Consider the following 11,580-nt stretch of genomic DNA (forward strand, 5'->3'; position numbering starts at 1 on the left):
TGTGTGTGTGTGTGTGTGTGTGTGTGAGACAGAGTCTCGCTCTGTTGCCAGGCTGGAGTGCAGTGGCACGATCTCAGCTCACTACAATCTTCGCCTTCCCATGTTCAAGCAATTCTTCTGCCTCACCCTCCCAAGTAGCTGAAACTACAGGCACGCACCACCACGCCCAGCTAATTTTTGCATTTTTAATAGAGATGGGGTTTTACCATGTTGGCCAGGATTGTCTCAATCTCTTGATCTGGCCACCTTGGCCTCCCAAAGTGCTGGGATTACAGGCATGAGCCACCACGCCTGGTCTGGATTGTTTGTAACATAAAAAAAGATAAATGTTTGAGGTGATGGATAACCCATATACCTTGATGTGATTATTACACATTGCATGCCTGTATCAAAATATCTCACATGCCCTATAAAAATATAAATCTACTGTATACTCACAAAAATTAAAAATACAAAATTTTTAAAAATTACATTGTATCCCATAAATATATACAATTATTATTTGTCAGTTTAAAATAAATATATAAACATAAAGGGCTCTGTATAGATTTTGGGTCACTCGGGGCCTAGTGCAGGTAACCTTTATGTCAGTGTGTCATTGTTCAAACAAAATGTCAACAAAAAAATTTGACTTAGAGAGTCAAATTTTTGTAATACAGCATTATCTAAAATCTATGCTCCAAGTTGACATAAACCCTAAAGCTCAATACCTCACATTTACTTTGCCCTTCACAGCTTACATAGTGCTTTCCCATACACTATTAAATCTTTCAAATACCATTGTACTTTGGACAGATTTCTAGCAGAGCACTTATAAGACTTTATTGCATCTATAATTCTATAATTATAATCTACTAAAAATCCACTGGGATCAGGAAACTGCTTATTCTCTTAGAAACCTCAGAGGACATTGCCTGATACATAAGATCAGTAAGTCAATCAAGTAATTTTGAACACTGCATTCAACACTTTTTGGAAAACACTTCTCCCAAAGATGAAGCCTAATTCCTCTTTTCTTGAGTGTGAGCTGGACTTAGTGACTCACTGCTAATGAGTAGAAAATAATCATATGTGACTTCTGAGACTACGTCATAAAAGGTACTGCATTTCCTCCTTGCTTCACTCTCTTGCATGGCTTGCTCTGGGGAAAGTCAGCTATCATGTGGTACCATCCAAGTAGCCCTTTGGAGATGTCCTTTTCTCAAGGATCTGAAGCCTCTTGTCAACAAGCATGTGAGTGCTCCATCTTGGAAGCAAAGTTTCCAGCCCCAGTCAAGCTTTCGAATGACTGCAGCCCCATGCAACATCTTGCCTACAGCCAAAAGAGATGTCAGGTCAGAACCACCCAGCTAAGCCATTCCCAATACCCAACCCACAGAAACTGTGAGTTAATACATGTCTGTTCTTTTAAGCCACTAAACTGTGGGATAATTTTCTACACAAGCAATAAATAATCTACCTCTGATTATAAGGAATAGCAATAAGAGAAATAAAATAATACTTTTCTTATTATTTATAAGAGAAATAGAAAAATAACAAAAGTAATGTGGTAGCTATTATTTATGGTTTACTATTTGAGGGACTCCACATATGCTAGAATTTCATTTGCTCTTCACAAGATTATTATAAGACGTGGTAATATTTCCATTTTACATATGCAGATTTGTAGATGTAGATTAAGTCACTTGGCTGAAGTGCTAATCAGTGGCAGTTAAAAAAATAGAAACCCATGTCTCTTTGTTTCCAAGTCCCATGCTCTTAACCACTGTGTACATTATCTCCCAATATATATTTATGGATTAAGAATGAGTGCAGGAGCCCAATTCACAATTGCAAAGATATGGAACCAACCCAAGTGCCCATCGACGAATGAGGAGATAAAGAAAATGTTATATACATAATGGAATACTACTTGGCCATAAAAAGGAACAAAATAATGTATTTCGCTGCAACTTGGATGAAGCAAGAGGCCATTATTCTAAGAGAAGTAACTCAGGAATGGAAAACCAAGTACCATATGTTCTCACTGGTAAGTGGGAGCTAAGCTATGAATATATGCAAAGGCATACGGAGTGACATAATGGACTTTGGAGACTTAGAAGGGGATACTAGTCTGGTGACCACTGCACTAAAATCTCAGAATTAACCATGATATAATTCATCCATGTAAACGGAAACCACTTGTAGCCTAAAAGCTATTAAAATTGTATTTAAAAGTTTCAAAAGAAAGCAATAGTACAATTAAAAAAAAGAATGAGGGCAAGATATTAACCAAGGTTTCGTTATAATTTGTGTGGTCCCCAGACATCTTTGCCTTCATGTATCCCTTCCTTCATTAAGAAATACTTAAAGTTATGTTAATTTAAAGACTAGTATAAGCAAGTATAAGGAAGACTGGATTCATTATAATATATTCATTACTGTTTTGTTTTTTTTTTTTTTTTTTTTTTTTTTTTTTTTTTTTTTTTTTTTGAGACGGAGTCTCGCTCTGTCACCCTGACTGGAGTGCAGTGGCCGGATCTCAGCTCACTGCAAGCTCCGCCTCCCGGGTTCACGCCATTCTCCTGCCTCAGCCTCCCGAGTAGCTGGGACTACAGGCGCCAGCCACCTCGCCCGGCTAGTTTTTTGTGTTTTTTAGTAGAGACAGGGTTTCACCGTGTTAGCCAGGATGGTCTCGAACTCCTGACCTCGTGATCCGCCCGTCTCGGCCTCCCAAAGTGCTGGGATTACAGGCTTGAGCCACCGCGCCCGGCCTATATTCATTACTGTTATATTCATTTTTCCTCTAATTTTAAAAGAAATTAAAACATTTCTATGGGTCCCTAAAAGAATTCTAGTTCTAAATAGTATGACTACTATGCCTGATGGATAACTAGGTGCCAGCATCAAATTGCACACAGAAGTCAAACAAGCAATAGCAAAGAAAAGAGAGACAGAAAAATGAATATAAAAAAAAAAAAAAACCCTTTTGATGTCACATTTTAAAAGCCAAAGAAATAATGCTTCTTCTTTTCTGAACAGTAAAGGGCAAAGGGCAGTAGGAAGTAATTGTAACCCATGGGGGTTGCTCTGGGGCGGTGAGCAGATTATACTGTACACGGGATGCTCAGAGTCTCAGTTTAACATGTTGAAAGACAAGACACCAGGGCAGGAATTAAACTTGCCCCCTGATAGAAGCAGGCAAGGCTTTTGTACTCCATTGTGTTCAGCTCTCCTGGAAAGGAGCGTTCACATGAATAGTTTTGAGATCCTGCTTTGTGGGACCCACCTTGACTGGGCTATGACTGCCTCATTCCTCTCAAACTGAGACACCCATTAGCAGAGGGGCAGGCCTCAGAAGTGAAGTCCCTGGAGACAGCATGGAGTAATGAAAACAGTGATTTTTTGTTTTTCTTTTTTGAGTCGGAGTCTTGTTCTGTCGTCAGGCACGATCTTGGCTCACTGCAACCTCTGCCTCCCAGGTTCAAGGGATTCTCCAGTCTCAGCCTCCCGAGCAGCTGGGACTACAGGCACGTGCCAACACACCCAGTTAATTTTTGTATTTTTAGTAGAGATGGGGTTTCACCATGTTGGCCAAGATGGTCTTGAGCTCTTGACCTCGTGATCTGCCTGCCTCGGCCTCTCAAAGTGTGGGATTACAGGCGTGAGCCACTGCGCCTGGCCGAAAACAGTGATTCTTAGATCTGGTCCAACCTTCAGCCTCTCTACCTAGTAACTGTGTGGTTTTGGATGAACTAGGTTTGTAGTGCCTTACCACAGTTTTCTCATCTGTAAAATGAGGGCCTTTTGGCAAAGACAGTGGTCACCAGATAGCCACATGCTCTGCTCCAATTCACTGCCAATCGTTTGCCAATGGGCTGCAAATAGTGGTGACATGTTTCCAGTTCAGGGTAAGGCAGTGAAAAGCTGGTATATCTCCATATGTAGCTCTTCTCCCACAGTATATCGGGAAGGCAAATGTGCAAGACAGCATAGCTAAAAATGATAAATGACCCTAATTCATGAGAGACTGCCTGGAAGAGAGCTATGCAGGTGGGCCACCAGACCCACATTGAACTTTAAGTCAGAGTGAAATAAACTTCTGGTTTGGGGTTACATGTTACCACAGCACGCCTTAACTTATCCTGACTAATACAGACTTAATGCCAACTTTACTGAATTGTGAGAATGAAATGAAAGGGTGAATGTAAAGCATCAGAAATGTGTCTGGAAGAGACAATTCACTCAGTAAACATTTTTTTTTCCCTCTCCACTTTCAAAAACTGCGTTTTGCCCCAAAGGATCAATCATTGCCCAAAAAGTACATTCTGATAAGACCACTTTCTTATAATACTTTAGTGTTGGGACCTAGACACAGAATTCTGAAAAAGATGAAGGTTTTACACAGCCTCATCAACAGAGGCCTTCAGGCTTCATATAGGCTCCTGTTCCCTACAGAAAACAGTAAGACACTTTGCAGAGCCTAAACTCAATCCAACTCATTTCCCCTGGAGTGTAGAAAGATGCAGGTGGGGGAAAGTAGAGAGAAAGTATTCCTAGCGCAGTGTTTTACACTTTTGTTTAGATGTCTTGTTGCCAGAAGGCTTGCCAACGTGGACTCAGGAACATTACCCAGAAGCTTGAGTGAGGGCTTGCTGTGACCCAAAGAAGCAGCATGCCCCTGAATACTACTCCATCTACAATCTCAGCATCCTGTGATTCAAGGCCCTTAGACATGACTTAGAACAATATTGCATGCTAGAGTAGTTAAGGCCCAAAGTGGGGAAGGGCTTACCCCAGGTCCTCCTGCTGGGAGTGGCTACATTTTTATACTTCCTCTGCCTCTCAGAGCTCTCTCTATCCACTAACCGACACTCCAGATTGGCCAGCGTCTCATCCAGTCACCTCTTCCTTATGTCACCTGCCTGAATGGGAGCTGTCAAAAATGAACACTAAAATAAGGCTTGGCAAGCTTTTCCAGCATCCATTTTACTCTGATTTCTCTAACTGCACATTGGATTGATGTAGCTATTAAAAGTCAGCCCTACCTTGGCAATCAGACAGAAAAGCTATAATCACCCCAGGCGTTTCCAAGGGACCTTTCAGAGAACATCATTAATTCTGAATAAAGCTCTCCCTCACCAACACTTTCCAATTATAGTCTTGACATTCCTATTTTATGCTGCAAAATTCCTCTGCCATTTAATGAAGAAGAAAAAAGGCCTACTTTTAAAATCGCATGTATTTGTCTGGTAGCCTAAGTATCTGAGTTAATTTTCCAAAATTAAAACAAAACTAGCAACAAAAAACTTTCCTTGTTTTTTTTTTTTTTTTCCTCTTCCATGCACTGCTTCCCTCCCCCATGTATTGTATCTGCAAAGGACAATAAATCCTGTTAATCTAAAGGACTGGGAGCATGTTAATTCAAATACCTGAGACCCTCAAAAGGGAAAGTTGAGGCTTCCAGAGTGAGAAGGATGCTGAGCAACTATTAGATCCTGGCCAAAAGGCAGAAGCTTCAGACAGAATAATAAATACGGTGAGAGAAGATCTGCTGATTGCAATTTTGCTCATCTCATTACATTTCTAGCATTGTCTTCCTGCTCCTTATGGATTGCCAGGCAATATCCTGTTGAACCCCTTCTTTCTCCAGTCTGCCACCCAGTGTATGCCAGCCACTATGCCAGGGGCTTTACATTCTTCATCTCACGTAATCCTCACCAAGAGCCCTATGAATGAGGAATGAACATGTTTAAAGATGAAGAAATGAGACCCACAGATATTAAGCAGCTGTCCTAATGTCCCAAGCTGGGATTTGAATCCATGGTTCTCTTTCCTAAATCACTAGAGGATAACTCTGGGGTTGAGATAAGAAAAGTAAAGTGACACCGATTATTATATTTTAAAATCCTCACTTTTCCCCTTGGCAGGGTGCTGGCTAATAGAGTTGGGGGATAGTCTCTGAACTGCAGGGGATAGACTGGGGTACCGTAGAGACAGAAAATAAGGTGTGATTGACCACAGGAATTTCTGCAAGACGAATTCCCAGTCCACTGCATCCCCTCTAGGTCTAGTTGGGACCAGGAAGTCGCGGCTCCAGGACTCACATGGACACGGGCATTTCAGGGGGTAAAACAACAGATAGTGCAGGTAACAGGCTGTGCCCTCATCGCTACTGAGACAGGCTGAACCTACAAGCCCCACCGGCCATATCGTGCGCCCTGGGTCGGTGTCAGATCCAGCTCCCTAATGTGCAGATGGTGAAACCTTTTCCTCTGCTCGCACCAAGTACGCAGCTGGCGAAGCCCTCGATTGCGTGCCAGATGCGCCGGTGACTAGCCCCTCGGTGTACACTTCAGAAGAACTGATGGCAAACTTTTCCTCGCGCGCCCCAGGTAGGAGCGCTCTCCAATCGTACAAGCTTCCGCCCACTCTCCCCATTCGCCAAGATGCCTCTTTCTCTAGCAAACCCTTCCCCAAAGCAACATTCCGCAGCCCACCCCTCACCTGCATGGTGGCCGGCAACTGCAGCACAGCTCTCCGGCGGCGGCCGAAACTAAACTTGGCTGCCTTGTAGATCTTCCAGTAGACGAACAGCACCACGCCAAGCGGCAGGTAGAAGGCGCCGCAGGTGGAGAAGACGGCATAGGAGCGTTCCTGGCTCACCTGGCAGCGCTGGAGCCGAGCGTCGTACACCTCGCCCCAACCAAAGAGCAGCGGCGCGAGGGCGATGAGCGCAGAAAGCGCCCAGGTGAGCGCGATCATGAGCGCCGAGGCGCGGCGGCGGGTGCGCAGCGTGTACTGCACGTGGCGCGTGATGGTCCAGTAGCGGTCCAGGGCGATGGCCGCCACGTTCCAGATGCTGGCCGTGCAGCACAGCACGTCGAAGGAGATCCACACGTGGCACAGGCTCCGGCCCAGTAGCCAATGTCGCCCGGTCGACAGCTCACTCACCAGGCTCAGTGGCATCACCAGCGCTGCCACTAGTACGTCCGAGACAGCCGTCGAGGTCACCAAGTAATGCGGCACGCGATGGAAGGCACGGACCCGCAGGATGGTGACCAGAACCAGCAGGTTCCACAGGAAAGTGGCGGCGATCAGCAGCACTAGTAACGTCACCACCAGCACCGTGAAGACAGAGAAGGTCGGCTCCCGACCCGGCAGGACGGCATTACCCGGGGTCGAACTGAGTATCCCGCTCGGGCTTGGGCTACTGCTGCAGGTCTTGGGTCCCAGGGCAGGGGCAACGCTGGCGGTGGCCACTGAAAGTTTAGCGGCTTCCATGGCCCTCGGGATCGCAGCTCCAGGCAGGGAGCGCACGAGTTGTCAGTGAGCTTGGCGTGGACCGGGCAGGTGGGGGCGTGGAGGGGGTACTGCCTGCTGGGGGAGGGTAGGAGAGGGTTGCAAGTCGTCCTACCCTGGTCCCTCCTGCGGGCAACAGCCCACCTCTGGCACTTAAGCCTGCAGTCCCCGTAGACCCTCTTTTCCAGTAGAAAGGGTAAAAGAGCAGGACCCCTCAGTCTAGCTCCCCCTCACCAGTCCCTCCCACCACCTCTCTTAGCGGTCCCGGGTGCCACCGACTGTCAGGGGGCTGGGAATCAGCGCGGCCGAGTGACCCAGCTCAGGTTGTGCTTGGAGAGTTGCCCCCTCCCCCACCCAGCGGCGGCGGGAGATGAGCTGCACCTGGAGTGGGCAGGGGTGGGCGGAAGCCGGTGGGGGGTGGCTGGAGAACCCACCAATAGGAGCCGGGCCTTCAACTCTGTCCCCGCTGGTTTCCCAGCCTCTGCAAAGCAGAGAGAATCCTAACTGAGGTAGTCTCCGCGAAAGGTTTACAATTGGGGAGAAAGTCCCTTGCCGTCACCTCCGCGGACCCCTCGCACCTGCTGGTGGCGCGGTTTGACACTGGGAAACAAGGGTACCGCCCTGCCCCAGCCAGGGGCTTCTGGTTTCCTGTCATCTCGATTCTACCTATACCTGAAGTAGGAAACCCATGTATTGGGGTATGCGAAACAGAAAGCTCCTAAGCCCAGCCCCATCCTGCCGCTTCGTTTCCAGCAGTCTGCCCGGCGAGGGCTTGGTAGCGCCTTGAGAAGTTCATTCGCTGGCTGTATGCGGAAAGAACGCGGCTTCTGAGCAATCTGGCAGAGATCTGGAAGAGGGACACTTTATACCATCATCTTCGCCAGTTCTAACCTCCCCCATCATGTCCCCACCTCCAACATACGCACACGCTCCACCCAGCCCTGTCCTTTCAGTTTCTGACGTTCCTGACCTATATGTCTTCACATCCAGGTTCAAACTGGAGTTATTTTTGTTGAGCCTTGGGCAAAAGTAGGAACCAATTAGAAAAGTGAAATTCCCCCAGCCTCTCACACTTAAAAAATACTTCAATCATTATTAACTCAATCTCAATCTGTGTTCCTGGGAGTAGAATAGAAACACAAAGAACACAGAGCCCAAACCGCCCCTTCTCTTGTCAAGGTGAGAAGGGTTAGACCTCAAGCAGGCTGACCTGGCTGGTGCCTGAATGACCTGGGAATGGGGGAGAAAGGGGCTATGAAACTTACAAGGTGCAAACCCCAAGAAGCAGGTTTGGACTTGATCATGGAGAAAGCTGGAATTGAGAAGATTTTGAGAAAATCGACCTGCTGAAGAGAATGTGTTAGAAGAAAAGGAAGACTAGCCTTTGAAATATTTTTATAATATCTCTTCATTTTATTGAACAAACATTATAATAAGAGCAAAGAATATTAGAAATGTAAAACATTCATATTGCACTAGCCAGATGTATCATGTGCTTTTACTTCCATCTTTTGTCCCTATCCACATACTTTTTCTTTTCTTTTTGTGATGGAGTCTCGCTCTGTCACCCAGGCTGGAGTGCAGTGGCTCACTGCAAGCTCCACCTCCCCGGGTCACGCCATTCTCCTGCCTCAGCCTCCCGAGTAGCTGGGACTACAGGCGCCCATCACAACGTCCCGCTAATTTTTTTGTATTTTTAGTAGACATGGGGTTTCACTGTGTTAACCAGAATGGTCTCAATCTCCTGACCTCGTGATCCGCCCGCCTTGGTCTCCCAAAGTGCTGGAATTACAGGCCTGAGCCACTGCACCCCCCTCCACCTATATTTTTTATAGGTAAAATCAATTTTTTATTTTGCAGATTTCTGTTAGCACTTTTTGTGTTATTATATATTGTCTTCATAGTTCCACTTTTTATAGGGTACCATTTATCAGTTGGGAGACTCTGAGCAACTTAGGCTTTCTGAGACACACTTTCCTTATCTTAAAAGTGGGGATAATTATACTTGTCACGAGATCATTATAAAACTAGAGTTAGAGCCAGTAGCACAGGATTAAGTGTTCAGTAAATGATGACTGTTCCTGCTCTTTCTAACTTCTAGTCTAAACCTTAGATTCAGTTATCTTCTGATCTTTGAGGTAGATTATATTTTTAGATAGTTTTATTCTCTAAAATGTTTGTAACAACAAAACACTTTCACCACTTTATTTCAGTTGATCTTACCCACAGTCATTTTAGGCATCATTCTCATTTGCAGAAGAAGAAATGAAGAGAGATTTGTTGACTTTCTGCTATGGACATAATTGTGTTGCCCTAGATTCATATATTTAAGCCCTAACCCTCAATGTGCCTGTATTTGGAGAGAGGGCCTACAACGAGGTAATACCCTGATATGATAGAATTAGTGTCCTTATAAGGGGCACCATAGACCTCACTCTGTCTCTCCTTATCATGGAAAGACACAGTGAAAAGGATTCTGCCCACAAGCCAGGAACAGGGTACTCAGTAGAAGATGAATCTGCTGGTAACTTGATCTTGGACTTCCCAGCCCCTTAAACTGCAAGGAATACATTTCTGTTGTCTAAGGCACCCAGTCTAAGGTGTTTGTTATAGCAGTCTGAGCAGACCGAGATACTTGCTTTGAGACTGATGGCTGGTACTCAGCTCTCTGACCCCCATTTCCCACCCCTCTATCCTACCACTCTTTCTTTTCATAGCTCTTCACAGAAGTGACATCATATTATTATTTAATTCCCTTTCCATTATCTAGATGACTTCCCCCACTAAAGTATAAGCTCTTCTTGGGGAGGGAATTCGTTCACTGAAATATCCTTAGCATCTTGTTCTGTGCCAGGCACATAGTAGGTGACTCAATACGTTGGAATGAGTTAAACAAATGAATGAGGCATTGTTGGGAGACGTGGTTCATAGGCCCTGAGCATCCCCTGAACCTTCTCCTCATGTGTCCCAAGAATGCAAGGCCCTGACTGCTCATTTCCTAGGCCATTCCTGAGTGTTGTGTTTGTAGCGAGCAACCTTAAAAGATGAAGTAACCTCTCCTCTGGACAAGGGGCAAGCTTGCTTCCACTTAATGTTCAAGTGGTGAATCCCAAGCTCAGCATTTCTCTCTGTGACTCTGCTCACTACTGGGTAGGCATTCAGCATGACATGAGAATTGGGAAACATGGAGAGCTATCACAAACAAAGATGAAGCTCTGGCTATGGCTTTTGCCTAGAGTATTAAAGTTTGTTGTCTCTGACTCAGTAGTCTAATGTCTTCTGCCAGCGTCTATGAAATTGTAACAGGGTAGCTTGTTAGCTTGCAAGTAGGGTAAAACCTCAACCCTGCACAGTGCACGACAGGCATTCAGTTTACTGATTTTTTTTTTTTTTTTTTGAGACGGAGTCTCACTCTGTCGCCCAGGCTGGAGTGGAGTGGTGCGATCTCGGCTCACTGCAAGCTCTGCCTCCTGGGTTTACACTATTCTCCTGCCTCAGCCTCCCGAGTAGCTGGGACTACAGGTGTCCACCACCTCGCCCGGCTAGTTTTTTGTATTTTTTTTTTTTAGTAGAGACGGGGTTTCACCATGTTAGCCAGGATGGTCTTGATCTCCTGACCTCGTGATCTGCCTGTCTCAGCCTCCCAGTTTACTGATTTTTAAAAATTACAATTAGCAATTTTTTTCTCTTTTGGGTTTCTTTTCTTTTTTTGTATCTTTTTTTTTTCTTTTTTTTTTTTCTGAGATGGATTCTCCCTCTGTCACCCAGGCTGGAGTGCAGTGGTGTCTTCTTGGCTCACTGCAACCTCTACCTCCTGGGTTCAAGTGATTGTCCTGCCTCAGTCACCCAAATAGCTGGGATTACAGCCATGCACCACCACGCTGGGCTAATATTTGTATTTTTAGTGCAGATGGGTTTCACCATGTTGTCCAGGCTGCTCTCAAACTCCTGACCTCAAGTGATCTGCCTACTTGGTCCCCCCAAAGTGCTGGGATTACAGGTGCACTGCCTGGGTTTGTTTTCTTGATACATTTTCTCCCAAATTTAATTATGGAGTTAAAATATAGGAATGGTGTAACTGTTCTTTTACGCATTTTCAAATTGTACCTCAGAAAAATTTAATGGTGTCAGTTTTCTTAGCCCTGGCTTTAGAGAAACAAAAAAAAAAGAAACGAACAGCCTTGCTAAAGCAAATCTTTTTATCATTAAAAACAATATTTAATTGGTGTATAATGATGTGTTTTGGCTTGTTTTTTTTTTTTTTTTTTTTTTTTTTTTTTTTTTTTTTTTTTTTTTTTT

General features: G+C 45.0%; 1 protein-coding gene across 1 annotated transcript; it reads right to left on the minus strand.

Annotated features, from left to right (window-relative positions):
• Window positions 1-6,225: 6,225 nt before the first annotated feature.
• LOC108544981 (5-hydroxytryptamine receptor 5B-like) lies at window positions 6,226-7,263 on the minus strand. Its single transcript, XM_017896398.1, has one exon. It carries the CDS (start codon window positions 7,261-7,263, stop codon window positions 6,226-6,228), a length of 1,038 nt encoding a protein of 345 aa, XP_017751887.1.
• Between the last annotated feature and the right edge of the window lie 4,317 nt (window positions 7,264-11,580).

This window comes from Rhinopithecus bieti, unplaced genomic scaffold, assembly GCF_001698545.2.
Source record: "Rhinopithecus bieti isolate Rb0 unplaced genomic scaffold, ASM169854v2 scaffold_28527, whole genome shotgun sequence".
Classification (NCBI taxonomy): Eukaryota; Metazoa; Chordata; class Mammalia; order Primates; family Cercopithecidae; genus Rhinopithecus; species Rhinopithecus bieti.